Genomic DNA, 13,999 nt, shown 5'->3' with positions numbered 1-13,999 from the left:
CTTAGCTACACTATTATAATTTTTTCTTGGAAAAAAACATTATATTATGCTCTACTACCTAGTTTAAAGGCTATAACTCTGCCAATAACATTTGCCAAATTAGCCTATCTGAAGTGATTTGCTCTGCAGCGACTATAACTACAAAGAGATCTGATATGTATGTATGAACACACATGCCCACACACACACACTCACTTGATATCCTTTCCACACCCTTAGTATGCTGCTTTATTTAGAGGCAGAGACCATGTTGTTTTGTGTGTGTGGAAAAATCTACCACCTTCCACACAAAACACGGATAATCCCCAAAACAATCTAACTGAACCTTATTATTCTGTAAAATATAGATTTCATAAGAAGAGACTACAGATAGAAATCCACTTTAATAGGGCTAGGATTAGACTCAACTTCCAACATTACATTAACATTTGATTTCTGTTCCTATTGTAATTCTCCACTGCCATTTATAATTGTGCTAAGGGGGTATAAAATGCAGCTAGTCTGATCTGGTAGTGCTTTACACCCACTTTGCTCAGGTTACATGGTAAAAGGCAGTGGAGAAGAAGACCCTGCATGCTTAAGTGTGTAATGAACATGTACTCTCAACAGGGTGTTTTTCAGTGGAATTGTCTCAGGTCTGAAGTTGGCTTAACGGAGTTGCATGGATGAAAGTGAATGTCGAATTGGACCCATTGTCCACAAATTATTTCTCTGCATATTGAGGGAGTTTAAAAGTGGCTGTTATCTTATTTAAAGCAGCACAAAATACACATGTACCTATGAGACATCTGTTTCTTTTCTGTGCCCCTAGATCTTCAAAATGACTATACTGGTTTAAACTAAACCTTTTATTTACAATATATTACACACTACTAGCCAGAGACCTTACAGCCCAAAGTGAGTTTTGATGTCTGACTTGTAAAGATCTAAAAATAAAGATGAATAATAATATGGCAAAACACCTTTAAAGCTTGTAGAGTTAACAACGTCTCTTACCTGGTGTGTGAGTGTGTCTTTCTACCTATGCAAACAGTAAGATCTGTGCAACCTCCTGCATTAAGGGATTCCTGTCAAAGTATTCCAAACATACTGTGTTCCACTTGTTCATTTCCAAACATATTCTAGAATTCTGTCCGGCCTTTTATCAGCTCCAGTAAGCAACATATTTTTTTTCAGATGTAATGATGCATAAGGAACGAGACATAGAATATAGATAATATTATAATGCCATCAATAGTAGGGCCTCCTCTGGAATTCTGTGTGAAGTACTGGTCACCCCATTTCCAAACGGATATTGTAGAACAACAGGGATTTCAGAGAAATCCAACAAGAATGATCAAGGGCCTGGGAAAACTCTCATAAGAGAGATTGAAAATAATCTTTACTTTACAAAAGAGACAAATAAGAGGAGGTGAGATAAAAGTATATAAAATAATTACATGGAGAAGGTAGACTAGGAACCTCTGTTCTCCGTGTCTCATAACACAGGAGCGGAGGAAACACTTTTTTCACTCAGTACATAAATAGCCTGTGGATCTCACCACTGCAGGATGTTGTTGAGGCCAAGAACTTAGTAGGATTCAAAGAGAGATTGGATGTTTATGAGGATAACATGAATATCCAGTGTTATAATATTTAATGCTAAAAATAATTTTAAAAGGGATATAATATCTCATGCTTCATGATGTTCACCCACCTCTAACTATGAGGGATTTGGGAACTTCATTGAGGACAGATTATCCTCTGAGATGGCTCACTTTTGGTCCACGTTACTCTCATTTGCATCATCTCTCTTCGGTCTCCCCTTTCCTGTTGATTTGTGTCCCTTTTTATGTGTGTAGAGGGAAACTGATCTTCGGCATCCAAGTCTTTCCCCATGTGCCGGCCAAAGGGAAACTAATATGTGATCATATGAATTTAATCAATTTCCCATTGCAGTTGTTTCTCTCTCTCTCTCTCTATATATACATACATACATATATAATTCTAGTCAGTTTCCCTCTTCCAGTATTTTACACAAGGAGCTTAAATGGAAAGGGAAAATTATTAGGAATCTATTCAGTTGTGCCTTGTAGAAGCATAAGCCCTACCCTCCACTGCTACAGCTCATTCCCCCTCTGCCCCCCAACCCCTTCTCCTACTTCTCAAACTTACACTACAGTTCAGCTTGCCTTTTCCCCCACTACTTAAATCTTCTCCAAGGATGTTCAGCTTCACTTCAGCCTAGCAGCAAAGTGATATTAACCAGATCATGCAAACTCTGACTATAATTAACCAGATCTTGTTAATTTCACTTTTCTGCTCCAATCACATATACAACTGAGGGGCAGAGGAGCAGATCCTGGGGGAAAAGAGCTGCTGTGTTTTCTCAGCTCCTTGCAATCATTGGAAAAGATCCTGAACAAATACAAAAATCAATTTTAAGGTTGGTTATGTGGCCAAATTCCGCCCTCAGTTAAACTTGTTAGATGCAGAGTAACTCCGTCATGGTCAGTGGAGCTACTCCTGATTGAAGCAAGTGCAACTGAGAGGAGGGTTTGGCCCAGATGCCGAAGAGTGACTTGGCAAAAATGGTACCATAAGAATGGCCATACTGGATCACACCAGTGATGGTCCCTCTAGCCCAGTATCCTGTCTTCTGACAGTGGCCAGTACCAGATGCTTCAGAGGGAGTGAACACAACAGGGCAATTTGTTGAGTGATCCATCCCCTGTAGCACAGACCTAGCTTCTAGCAGTCAGAGGTTTAGGGACACCCAGGGCATGGGGTTGCATCCCTGACCATCTTGGCTAGTAACTACTGATGGACCTATCCTCCATGAACTTATCTAATTCTTTTTTTAACTTTTGGCCTTCACAACATCCCTTGGCAATGAGTTAAACAGGTTGACTGTGTGTTGTCTGAAGTAGTACTTCCTTACACTTGTTTTAAACCTACCGCATATGGATTTTATTTGATGACCCTTGGTGCCATAAGGATGCTAGGGGCTCTGTGCTAACAGCGATTTCTGGATGCTAAAAAAGCAATGTTCTAACATTTTAGGTTTATTAAATACCCCATAACCTTTTGGAAAAGAGTAGAGTTGGCAACCTTAATGTCATGGGAAGTGACTACCACCTCCAAGCCCATCCTACTAGGCCACACTGCCTCTCAGCAAGAAGTGTTACAGCAGTTCAACATCTAATAATTGTTCAAGTAGTAGATACTACATATAAGTGCATCCCGACAAACGATTTATAGTAGGGGTACTGCATTGCATGACTGAGGAAGGTAACCAAATAAAGGATTATCCTCATTGGATGTTGTTTCATTTGGCTCCTTTGTGCATAATTCTTTCCAGCTGCAATGTAAAACAGGCATTTTCAAATTTACAAAGTAGCAGTTCTAGCTGGTGAGCTAAAGGAGAATCTCCATTAGCTATCAACAATAGCAATAGCAACATCTTCTTTCAAGTGTGCAGCTAGTAGACAGGATAGAGTATTACATTGCCAGCTGACAATGACAAGACAAGCCATAACCTATGCTTATTGTGCTAAAATATTATTTATTTTTTGTACTGCAGTAGCATCTAGTATCCCCATAATATGGACTTCATTGGGCTAGGCACTGCAGACCAAACACAGACCAAAAAGATGGGGCTTTTTTCATTGTTATTTCATCCCCAACCTCCCAATCCCCCCATCACTCCCCCCCACACACAGTTTGTTTCATCTACATGTTGTAACCTACAATGTAAGTTCTTTAGGGAAGCACATGTACTTTTAAATGTTTGTGCAGTGTCTAGCACAGTGGGGCCTGGTTCTGCATTGGAACCCTAAGGCACTGTCTTAATACAAACCGTGCATGAATGCGCATGCGCGCACACACACACAAACACACACACACACCAATATCAAAAGAATGTTATGGTTGCAACGTCAAACACTCAAAAGTTAAGAAACGACAGAATTAAGGTTGTCTATGTAACCTTCATTCAGCCCCTTGTATGCATGCACTGTGATACAGTCATTAATAACATGAATACATACTATAAAAAGCGACAAAGAGTCCCGTGGCACCTTATAGACTAACAGACGTATTGGATGCATCTGACGAAGTGGGTATTCACCCACGAAAGCTTATGCTCCAATATGTCTGTTAGTCTATAACAGGGGTCTCAAACACGAATCACCAGGAGGGCCACATGAGGACTCGTACGTTGGCCCGAGGGCCGCATCACCCGCCTCCCGCTGTCCCCGGCCCTGCCCCCCCACTCCACCTCCGCCCCTGCCTGCGGGGTGAGCAGGGGGCTCAGGGCAGGGGGTTGGGGTGCAGGAGGGGTGTGGGGTGCAACAGGGGGCTCAGGGCAGGGGGTTGGGGTGCAGGAGGGAGTGTGGTGTGTGGCAGGGGTTTGGGGTGCAGCAGGGGGCTCAGGGCAGGGGGTTGGGGTGCAGGAGGGAGTGCGGGGTGCAGCAACGGGCTCAGAGTAGGGGGTTGGGGTGCAGGAGGGAGTGCAGGGTGTGGCAGGAGGTTGGGGTGCAGGCAGGAGGCTCAGGGCAGGGAGTTGGGGTGCAGGGTGCAGGAGGGGTTCGGGTCCTGGCCCGGCGCCGGTTACCTGGAGCGGCTCCGGGGTGGCAGGGGCACGCATCAGGGCCAGGGTAGGCTCCCTGCTGGCCCCGGCCCCGTGCTGCTCCGCTCCGGGAAGAGGCGGGCACCGCGTCCCTGCGGCCCCGGGGGGAGGGGGAGCAGAGAGCTCCCTGCGCTGCTCTTGCCTATGGGTACCTCCCCCGAAGCTCCCATTGGCTACGGTTCCCCGTTCCCGGCCAATGGGAGCTTCAGGGGAGGTAATCACAGGCAACAGCAGCACACGGAGCTCTCTGCGCCCCCCTCTCCCCGGGGCCACAGGGACACGGTGTCTGCGGCTTCCCGGAGCAGCGCAGGGCCCTCAACACCATGTGGTTGGCAAATCCGCAGGCCGGATCCAAAGCCCTGAGGGGCCGGATCCGGCCGGGGGGGGACAGGACGCGGCGTGCTGGGGAGGGGACGGGGGGGCAGCGGGGAGCTTGGTGGGCCATAGGGAAGAACCCCGAGGGCCGCATGCTTGAGACCCCTGGTCTATAAGGTGCCACAGGACTCTTTGTTGCTTTTTACAGATCCAGACTAACACGGCTACCCCTCTGATACATGAACACATACTGTTTTTTCCACAGGACCCCTACCTCATTCAACGCACAGGATGTACAGTGCTCACTTAATGACCAGTTATTCAATATTTAGTTCAGTGTGTGATCCCAGGCTTCATTTAGTGCACATTATTCACTGGACACAGAAGTATTAATTTCCTCATCAGTTTTTCTATGGTGCGCATCACTATAGTATCTGATTTGTTCACAAATATTAATTAAATTATGTTCTTTCACACACACACACACACACACACACACACACACACACACACACACACACACACACCCATGAGATGAGGAGGTGATATTATCTGTCTTTTATATGTGGAAAACTGAGGCAGAGAGATTAAGGTCAAAATTGTCCACTAATTTTGTGTGCCCAATTTCAAACACTTAGGGCCTGATAGTTCAGAGTACTTAGCATTATAAGAAATTTCTATGTTCAAATCACAGCTCCCATTGAGTTCCGTTGAAGCTGTGAGTGCTCAGCACTTCTGGAAATCAGACCCCAGGGTCTCAAGTCAGGCACCCAGAAAATGAGGCCCACACAGTTAAAGGCCACCTGTGAAAAGTCTGCTTTAAGTGAGTTGCCAAGCATCACACAGGAGCTCTGTGGCATAGACACAGACAGAATCCAATTATCCAGAGCAGAATTAAACTGCCTTATCCATGAAGCCATCCTTTCTATTCCTGCAGTCCCCTGCCTCATTCACTACACACCTTCCAACTTCTGTAACAAATGAGGCAGGGGTCGTTCAGACAACAGTCTCCTTCACTTCACAACCCTGATGCATCCTCTGAATAGGTTTAATCCTGTGCACTGAATGAGGCAGGGGTCGTGTGGAAAAAACAGTATGTGATCATGTAATTAAAGATTTGTATCGTAAACACAAAGGGAGGCTTAATTCTGGCATTTGCTAATTTTGAGTGTTTTATTGTGCAACCTTAATGTTCTATTCATGTAGATTTTTTAAATGTAATTTCTTAGGTATTTTAAAGAGCAAACTACTTCTTTGTCCCAATGTACTCCCTTCAACACTGCCCCCCACCCCCCAGTCTGGCTTCTGTCCTCTTGCATTCAAGTCAGGCTGCTTCCTTCGCCAAGATGCCTGGGAACCTGCAAAGTGAATACTGAGAGCAATGGAGAGACAAGGTTCCTGCTACGAGTGATGCCCAGCACCACAGCAGCCCACAGAAGCAGTTACAGGGAAAGGCCTGATAAACCTCTATGTCCCTAGGCTGTAGCATATTCAATACAGATGGAACCTTTGCAGAATTAAGCAGCTAAACTTTAACAAGTCTCCACTGAGCATATATGGACTGAGAGTTTTAAAAGGCTTATAACTTGGCTAAATTTGGTCAGATTGTCTCAGGAACAGCAAAAGGCACATCCCTGGCATGGGGGCAACCACCCAGACAAATTTCAAGCACTTGTTCCAAAGCATGAAGGTGCTAGACCTGCTCAATTCTTGGAAATGGCTGGATTTTTGCTGACACTTTTTCAGAAAAATGTAGCCTCATGCAGACAACCAGCATTAAAGGTTTCATCCTGAAAGGTTTAAGATTGGCAAAGTTATAAGCAACTGAAAACAGGGTCTTATCATGAGAACCTTTGGCAAACCTTCACTAAAGGTGGCACCACCAGCTTTGCTTGTAATAATAATGTGTCTTCAACCCTGAACTATAAAACCCTTATTGCAACTTTGAACTACATCTACAGGACTACTGAACTACTGCAATCCTGAACTATGAGATGTACTTACTGCAACTCACTGTGACTTTAGATAATCTAGTCAACACAAATCGGACACATGTTGCTGTGTATTTAGGTTTAACTATTTTGTAGACACATTCACATAAGAAAAGTTAAGGGGTGTTATCGATTGTTTAAAACATGGTTTTGAAAGTGCTAAACAAACAATTAAGATGCAATGTCAGAAAAAGATCTCGAAATGTGCTGGGTAACCCTTTAAAGGATCTCAAGATCTGTTCCCTCTCCTTTTCCTTGTTTCCAGTGGAAAGGATGTAACAATATGTTTCCCACTTCTGACATTGAACATTTATAGTCTTATCAAAAAAGAAAATGATTAAATGGTGTGAAATTTTCCATTACACATGCTCAAAAAATATGAACACAAAATTCTGAAAACCTTAAAAGTGCATAGGCTCAATCTTGTAAACCTTATTCTCTTCAGTAATGTTAACTCACATGAATAGACCTATTGGGCCTAATCCTTAGGACTTTACTCAGTTTTTGATCAGCACTTATTCAAATTCCTCAGCTGCCTTGAACAAAACTACTCATGTGAATAAGCACTTGCGGGAGTGCCTTTTGTGTTTGCGATCCTATACGTCAAAAACAGTGGGACCAAATATTTTCAATCTTGGGGAGAATATTTACCCCAAGGAAGAGACTAACTATTCCAAGTTTCTCCATAGAATTTCTTCCCCAAAGTTATATACAACGGAGAAGGAGGTTCATAAGAACCTAAGAATGGCCATACTGGGTCAGACCAAAGGTCCATCTAGCCCAGAATCCTGTCTTCTGACAGTGGCCAATGCCAGATGCTTCAGAGGGAATGAACAGTACAGGGCAGTTACTAGGTGATTCATTCCCTGTTGTCCAGTCCCAGCTTCTGGTTCATACTGGAAGTGTCATTCCCTCCTAACAACCGTGGGAATAGTATGCCTCTATAGTACATATATTTAACAGATGTGGCCAAAAATCACTGCCAGCTACTGATAAAAGTCATATTCCACAGCTACAGTACTTGGAAATTGGAACTATGCTTCGATGGATTGCCGAGTTGTATTTCAGAATTGTGACATCATACCTGTAAAACACTATATAGCTATTCAAGTACAGCAGAGCTTTGAAATATGACTATTTAAAAAGAGGTGTTAAAAACAACAGCACTTTGGCTTATATTAAGTATTTACAGTACTGTCACTTTAAATGTCTGCCAGAGTCATGTTTTCTAAACACCACTTGCACTCACCATCTTCTCCAGCAGCCTAAAGTCCCATGGCCAGTTTTTGAAGATTTAAGTGTGTCTTTCTTGTTGGAAAAGCAGGTTTGCACGTTGCCAAAAACTGACCTTTTAACTCTCAAGAAATTGCTATGGGGACTTGCTCTTTTCCCCAGCTGCAAATTGAAGGTGGAGGCTGCTTTTAAGCCAGGAATCAGAAAAAGTCTTTGTTCGAGTGCCATAAATGCAAAATCAATATTTTCTGAGACTTTTGAGATTTTTTTGGAATGCTGAAGGAACTTTTTCAGTTAAAATTTAGTGATGTCACAAACACTTCAAGGTCCCTGCTTTTGTTTCTTCTTTGTTCTGCCTTCCCCCTTCATTACTGACACCTTTTTTTAGTTTCTTGATCTCCTTTTATTTTGTCTGCTTTTGCTCTCTTGTTTTTTCTCCTTCTGTCCGGTTTGCTTCCTTGTCCCCCTTCCTCTTCCCCTGCAAATTCTCTCCAGCTCTCCGCTCTACTCTTCTTCTCTCAATCCCATGGTTCCACCATTCTACTCTTGCTGATTTGTTGCATGTGCAAATGAAGCAGCAAAGTGGAATTCACAAGCTCTATAGTGAGTAGCTCCTCTACTTTGTCCCATGTGCAAATAGTGAAGGAAAATATAATTGACCAGGGAATAGAACTTGTTGTGCCTGGATAGAGACATTGTTTGCCATACTCTTGCAAGTGTGTTGGGAGCTGCTTACCTTATTTTAAGGTATGGTATCCTTTTATCTGGAAACAGACTACTAACCATAAGAAATATTTCTTAGGTGAAAAGGAAGATACATGTCATCTAGCCTTAGAGAGACTTACCTTTAAATACACACAGTAGGAAAGCTATCAGACAAATATCTAGGGGTTTAATGATCGTATCAGAAAGCACTTGAGCTTCCCATTTTTGATCACAGTACCATTGGGACACTTTGCTGTCTGTTGTGTTTATGGGCAGGATTTTCAAAATCATTTAAATGACTCAGGTGCACAAGTGCCAATCCCATCCTATGTCTTTATATCTGAATATTAACCTCTCTCTCTCTGTGTGTATATTTATACACCATTATTGCCCTTTAGATTGAAAGTTACCTCTAGTGAATAATAAAATGTCTCAAAGTTCTCTATTAGTTACTTTTCCAAGCAAGAAAGAAATATTTGGCGCTATAAATTTAGCTCCAGTCAAAAAGATAGATGGTATAGACACACAAAAATATACATATATATACATATAAAGAGAAACATGTGTGTATATATTTGCATCCATGCAAGTTTATCGTGTAAGAGAGATAATACAGCATTATACACACAAAAAATGCTGTAACAAACAATTAATCAATACTTTGCAGAATTTTTACCTTATTGCACTTGCAGATAAATGGCCATAGGAACCACTAGCTGAAGAACTGCTACGGGAATTATTGAGAATTGTGACCAAGGAGTTTGGAGATGTCCGTATCATGGTCTGAAGGTCAAAGCTATGATCAGACAGGGGCGATATGGACAGCGTACGCTTTCGGCTTGGTCTAGTTGACAGCCTTGGACTCGGAAACCTGGCACCTGTTATGTAAACAAAAATAATTATCTACCAAAGTACTCTCCCCCGTTTATTTATGACTCCTGGCGATGGGTATAAAGAGTCACAACATGCTGTGACAAGCCCACTCTTTCCACTTGTGATCTACTGGCTACAATTGAGGAAAATTAGGAAGAAAAATTTATCTTCCTGTGGCTTACCTCAGGGGAGCTCTGTTTATTAATGTGCAAGCAAAATGATAAATTGCTAAACAAAAGGAAAAGACTTTTATATGTTATCCCTCTCATTTCTGGTGATTTATGAATCTGATGGCTGCTTAGACATTCACATCATTAATTCAAGCCCAAGCGATGAGACAGTGGCTCACATCGACGCTCCCTGAAACCCCTGCCACTTCAATGCAAAGAGCCAAAAATAAACTTCTAAAATACAAAATAGAGATTAAGATGCAGCTTTCCCTTTGCTGATCATAATTCCACCTGGCCAATGCTAGCTGCAAAAATTAAAAGGATGAATAAAATAATGCCATAAAACAATGCTCTATCAACAGAAGTCATCAATTCGACATTCACAGCATTAGGCTAAGAGACATTAGGATTTTATTTCAATTTTTTCAAGTATCTAAGGAGATTTGTGGGGGAGGGTGTATCCATTTTTTTAAAACTACAATTTAAGCTTTTCAGAGCAGGGCATGGGATTCAATCCCACATCTTCCATTAAAATGAACAGAACATGAATGGCTAAATTCTCTGTGGCTTTGAAAACTTTCACTATTGGGTCTGTAAGCCTCCTGACCTGTAACCACAATTCTATCAATGCTAATGGGAGATATCACCTTCAACTTCATCTTAATATTGATTCATCTAATCCTCCATTTCATTGTAATCAAAGTTCTAGAACCAAATTATGTGTATTGAAAATAATACCACCCGTACTTCTTATTTCAATCAAATAAACTGGCAATATTGGAGCGTGCCATGTAATTTTGATGTCCAGGGCCACACACTCTTGGTTCAAGTCCTATTTTTCTAACTGGATGGCTTGCAGCTCTATGTAACTTCTCAACAATTTAAGAGTAGGTGACAGGTTTCTGTTATCTTTTCTTCATACTTCCCACTACTTGGTGCTCTAGACCAGTGGTGCTCAAAGCCGGTCCGCCGCTTGTTCAGGGAAAGCCCCTGGCGGGCTGGGCCGGTTTGTTTACCTGCCGCATCCGCAGGTTTGTCCCTCGGCCCGCGCCGCTTCCCGCAGCCCCCATTGGCCTGGAGTGGTGAAGTGCGGCCAGCGGGAGCCGCGATCGCCGAACCTGCGGATGCGGCAGGTAAACAAACCGGCCCGGCCCACCAGGGGCTTTCCCTGAACAAGCAGCGGACCGGCTTTGAGAACCACTGCTCTAGACCTCAATTCAGCAAGATACTTAAGCATGTGTGTAAGTTTAAATAAGTGAGTAGTCCATTGACTCCAACAGGACTATCCATGTGATTAAAGTTAAGCAAATACTCAAATACATAGCTGATTCAGGGCCTTCATTACTGTTATAGACAGCTGATGTAGACATCTGCTCTTTTCCCAAATTTCCTGATGTTCTTTGTTTACACATTTCATGGATATGTTCAACTAAATGCTTGCTAATGTTATTGTTAAATATAGTAAGACTGACATTTTCATTTTAGGCTCTCTCACTTTGCTTTTCTCCTGCTGGAGATTTTATTTTGAGGTAAGCTGACTTTGTATTTCATCCATTTCTAGGGTATGCTTGCAATCCAGATATATTCTTTGACTATGATTTGTTGTTTTTTTCATACATTATTTCAACTCTCAGTTCCACTTACTAAACATCTCCAGAATTCATGATTACTTAACAAATTTTGCGGCTAAAACTACGGTGGTTCTTTCCTGTCTCAATTCTTCCTATAGCTTTCCAACTAATCTTCCTACCACTACTCTGTCTAACGTGCAAGTGGCACAGAATCACAGGGCTTGTCTTAATTTTCATTGCTTGCAATTTTCTCACTTGACTCTTCTCCTTAGACATCTGTATTGGTTGCCCTTTTTTGTGTGTGTTCAGCCAACATTCAAAATCTGGCATTTAAAGCCACTGTTTTATGGTTGATATAATTCTGTGATCTGATCTCTGTTTATACTCCCCCTCATAAACTGGGCTTAATTTGGAACACTCTTTGACCTTGGCTGCTCTGCTAAGACTGCCAACAAGGGTATGAATTGTCTTTGGGATCTGGGTTCAGGGTTTGGGTTCCCCCCCCCATCTTTATTCCTCCAGTCTCTCACTGGATATTCATGCTGCTGAATTATCATTTAAAACTTCAACTTGAAGATTTTATTTTTCCCCTCGAGCTACTTCAAGCTATTTTACTAAATCTGTTTTCTCTCTCTTTTTATGAGCTTGTTATTATACTGTGTGTACGTCTGCTACTTTATTAAGTGCAGTGTCTTCATACTTCTAAAGCCTGATATGTTTTATCTCCATGAAAGTACAAACATTGATTAGTGGCTATAAAAAGTTGCTATGCATTTACTAAGGATATACAAGATCCATGTGATAGTAAAAGAATAACTACATAGTAATATTTTGCATTTATTTAGTAGTTTTCATCTATACCTCTCATGTGGGCCAGATTCTCAGCTGATATAAATTGGTACAGCTACACTGAAGTCAATGGAGTTATGCCAATTTGCATTAGCTAAGGAGCTGGCTCAAAGCACTTTAAAAGTGAGTTATTATTATCTCCATTTTACCAAGTGGATAACTGAAGTACCGTCATCCAGAGTGAAACATCAAATGAGTGGGGCAAACAGGACTCTTTGCACAATCCACTAGACCACAACTGAACAGCTAAATGGTCTGTTATTCACAGCATTGTTATTGTCGTTATTTATAATCCTCCTTGCTCTGTTCTACGCCAGCTGACACACACACCCCTTGTAGTCACATGGATAAAAGCATCAATCATTTATTTTCCTCAGACTGATAGGAATGGGATTGATCACAAGACACTGGACATGCTTATGATGAGGGAAGCATAGATCACTTTCTTTGGATAAGCGTGGCATTGTTTCATGTTACAGTTCTGTTTTTAACATGAGAATCCTGACCTCTGCATAGGGATGTTACTAATGGTAATTTAGGAAAGATTTTAAATTCAATTTTTAGGGCGTAAGTTTAAAAATATTTATTCTGACTGATCAGAATTCCAGATCTGAATGTGTATAGATAGAGGTGACTGCCATTTACTTGATGTAAGTGTCCTCTCCTGGGGAATTTGTTAGAGAATTGCCAAGCACAGACTGACTGTTTCTGATACTGAAATGAGACAATGCTCTGACTGGGAAAAAGGCAAACCACAACTATGTTTATAAATCAAATATCAGCTAGTTATGTTTTCCGCTGCAAATGAGAGATGTATTCCAATGATTTCATTGGAAAATGAAGCGATCATTAAAAATACTATAACATGAACCCTGCTAGATTACATTTCTCATCTGAAGTGAAAGCTTAGACAGCCTGATAAATGATCTACAAACATAGTTGTAGTTTGCCTCTTTGCTGATCAGAGCATTGTCTCATTTCAGCATCAGAACTTCATTTGGCAGTTCTTTACCCCATTTCCCAGGAGAGGACACTTGTACCAAATAAGTATCACCCACGTCTGCACTACCGCTCGGAGTTTGAAGAGAAGCATACTCATCCTTAACAAACTGCACAGAGCTACCAAGTATGATTATCCTCATCCTGGTGCCCCACAGACTTTCAACAAACGCACGACTCCCTCCTTCTCCCTTCCCTCTCTAAAATGAGCCAACCCATTCCTAAGTCACACTATGGCAGTTTGAAAAGACTCTTTTCCTCAAATGCTCATAAACTCTTTCCCTCGTCCCTCCCAACTGCTATCAGCAGCCAGCTTTCTCTTCAGCACAGAGCCACTCTGAGCTCTGGGCCAGCTCATCCCTGTCCCCTGGCTCTGTTGTAGGCACAAAAGTGTTCTGGCCAGAGACAAAGAGGTGGTTTCCAGCTGGGAAAGGCAGAGCAGAGTGGATTTATAACAGGGAGCCTTGACTCAGCCTTATCATTCAATAGCCCCAGATTTTCTTTTCTCCTTGGAACAGTATGCCATAGTGGTCTCACCTGGATCTAGAAATTAGTCAGACCCCAACTTGCGTCTACCTGGGACTTGGCCAATTTCCTAAGGGGTAACAGTTCTATGTGTAAACAGAGAATTCCTGTGTCACATGAGATGATTGTTACGTCCAAATGAGAGCCCCACAGTACTTG

General features: G+C 42.1%; 1 protein-coding gene across 1 annotated transcript in view; it reads right to left on the bottom strand.

The window, feature by feature from the left end:
- Positions 1 to 13,999, bottom strand: part of GLI3 (GLI family zinc finger 3) — a 236,148-nt gene that overhangs the window by 55,433 nt on the left and 166,716 nt on the right. Inside the window, exon 6 of the mRNA XM_065398399.1 lies at positions 9,530 to 9,731. Coding sequence (XP_065254471.1) covers positions 9,530 to 9,731 — 202 coding nt within the window. The remainder of the gene's footprint in view (positions 1 to 9,529; positions 9,732 to 13,999) is intronic.

Source organism: Emys orbicularis, chromosome 2 (assembly GCF_028017835.1).
Source record: "Emys orbicularis isolate rEmyOrb1 chromosome 2, rEmyOrb1.hap1, whole genome shotgun sequence".
NCBI classification, from domain to species: Eukaryota; Metazoa; Chordata; order Testudines; family Emydidae; genus Emys; species Emys orbicularis.
The sequence above is the reverse complement of the archived record's forward strand: the minus strand, read 5'-3'. Positions and strand labels throughout refer to the sequence as shown.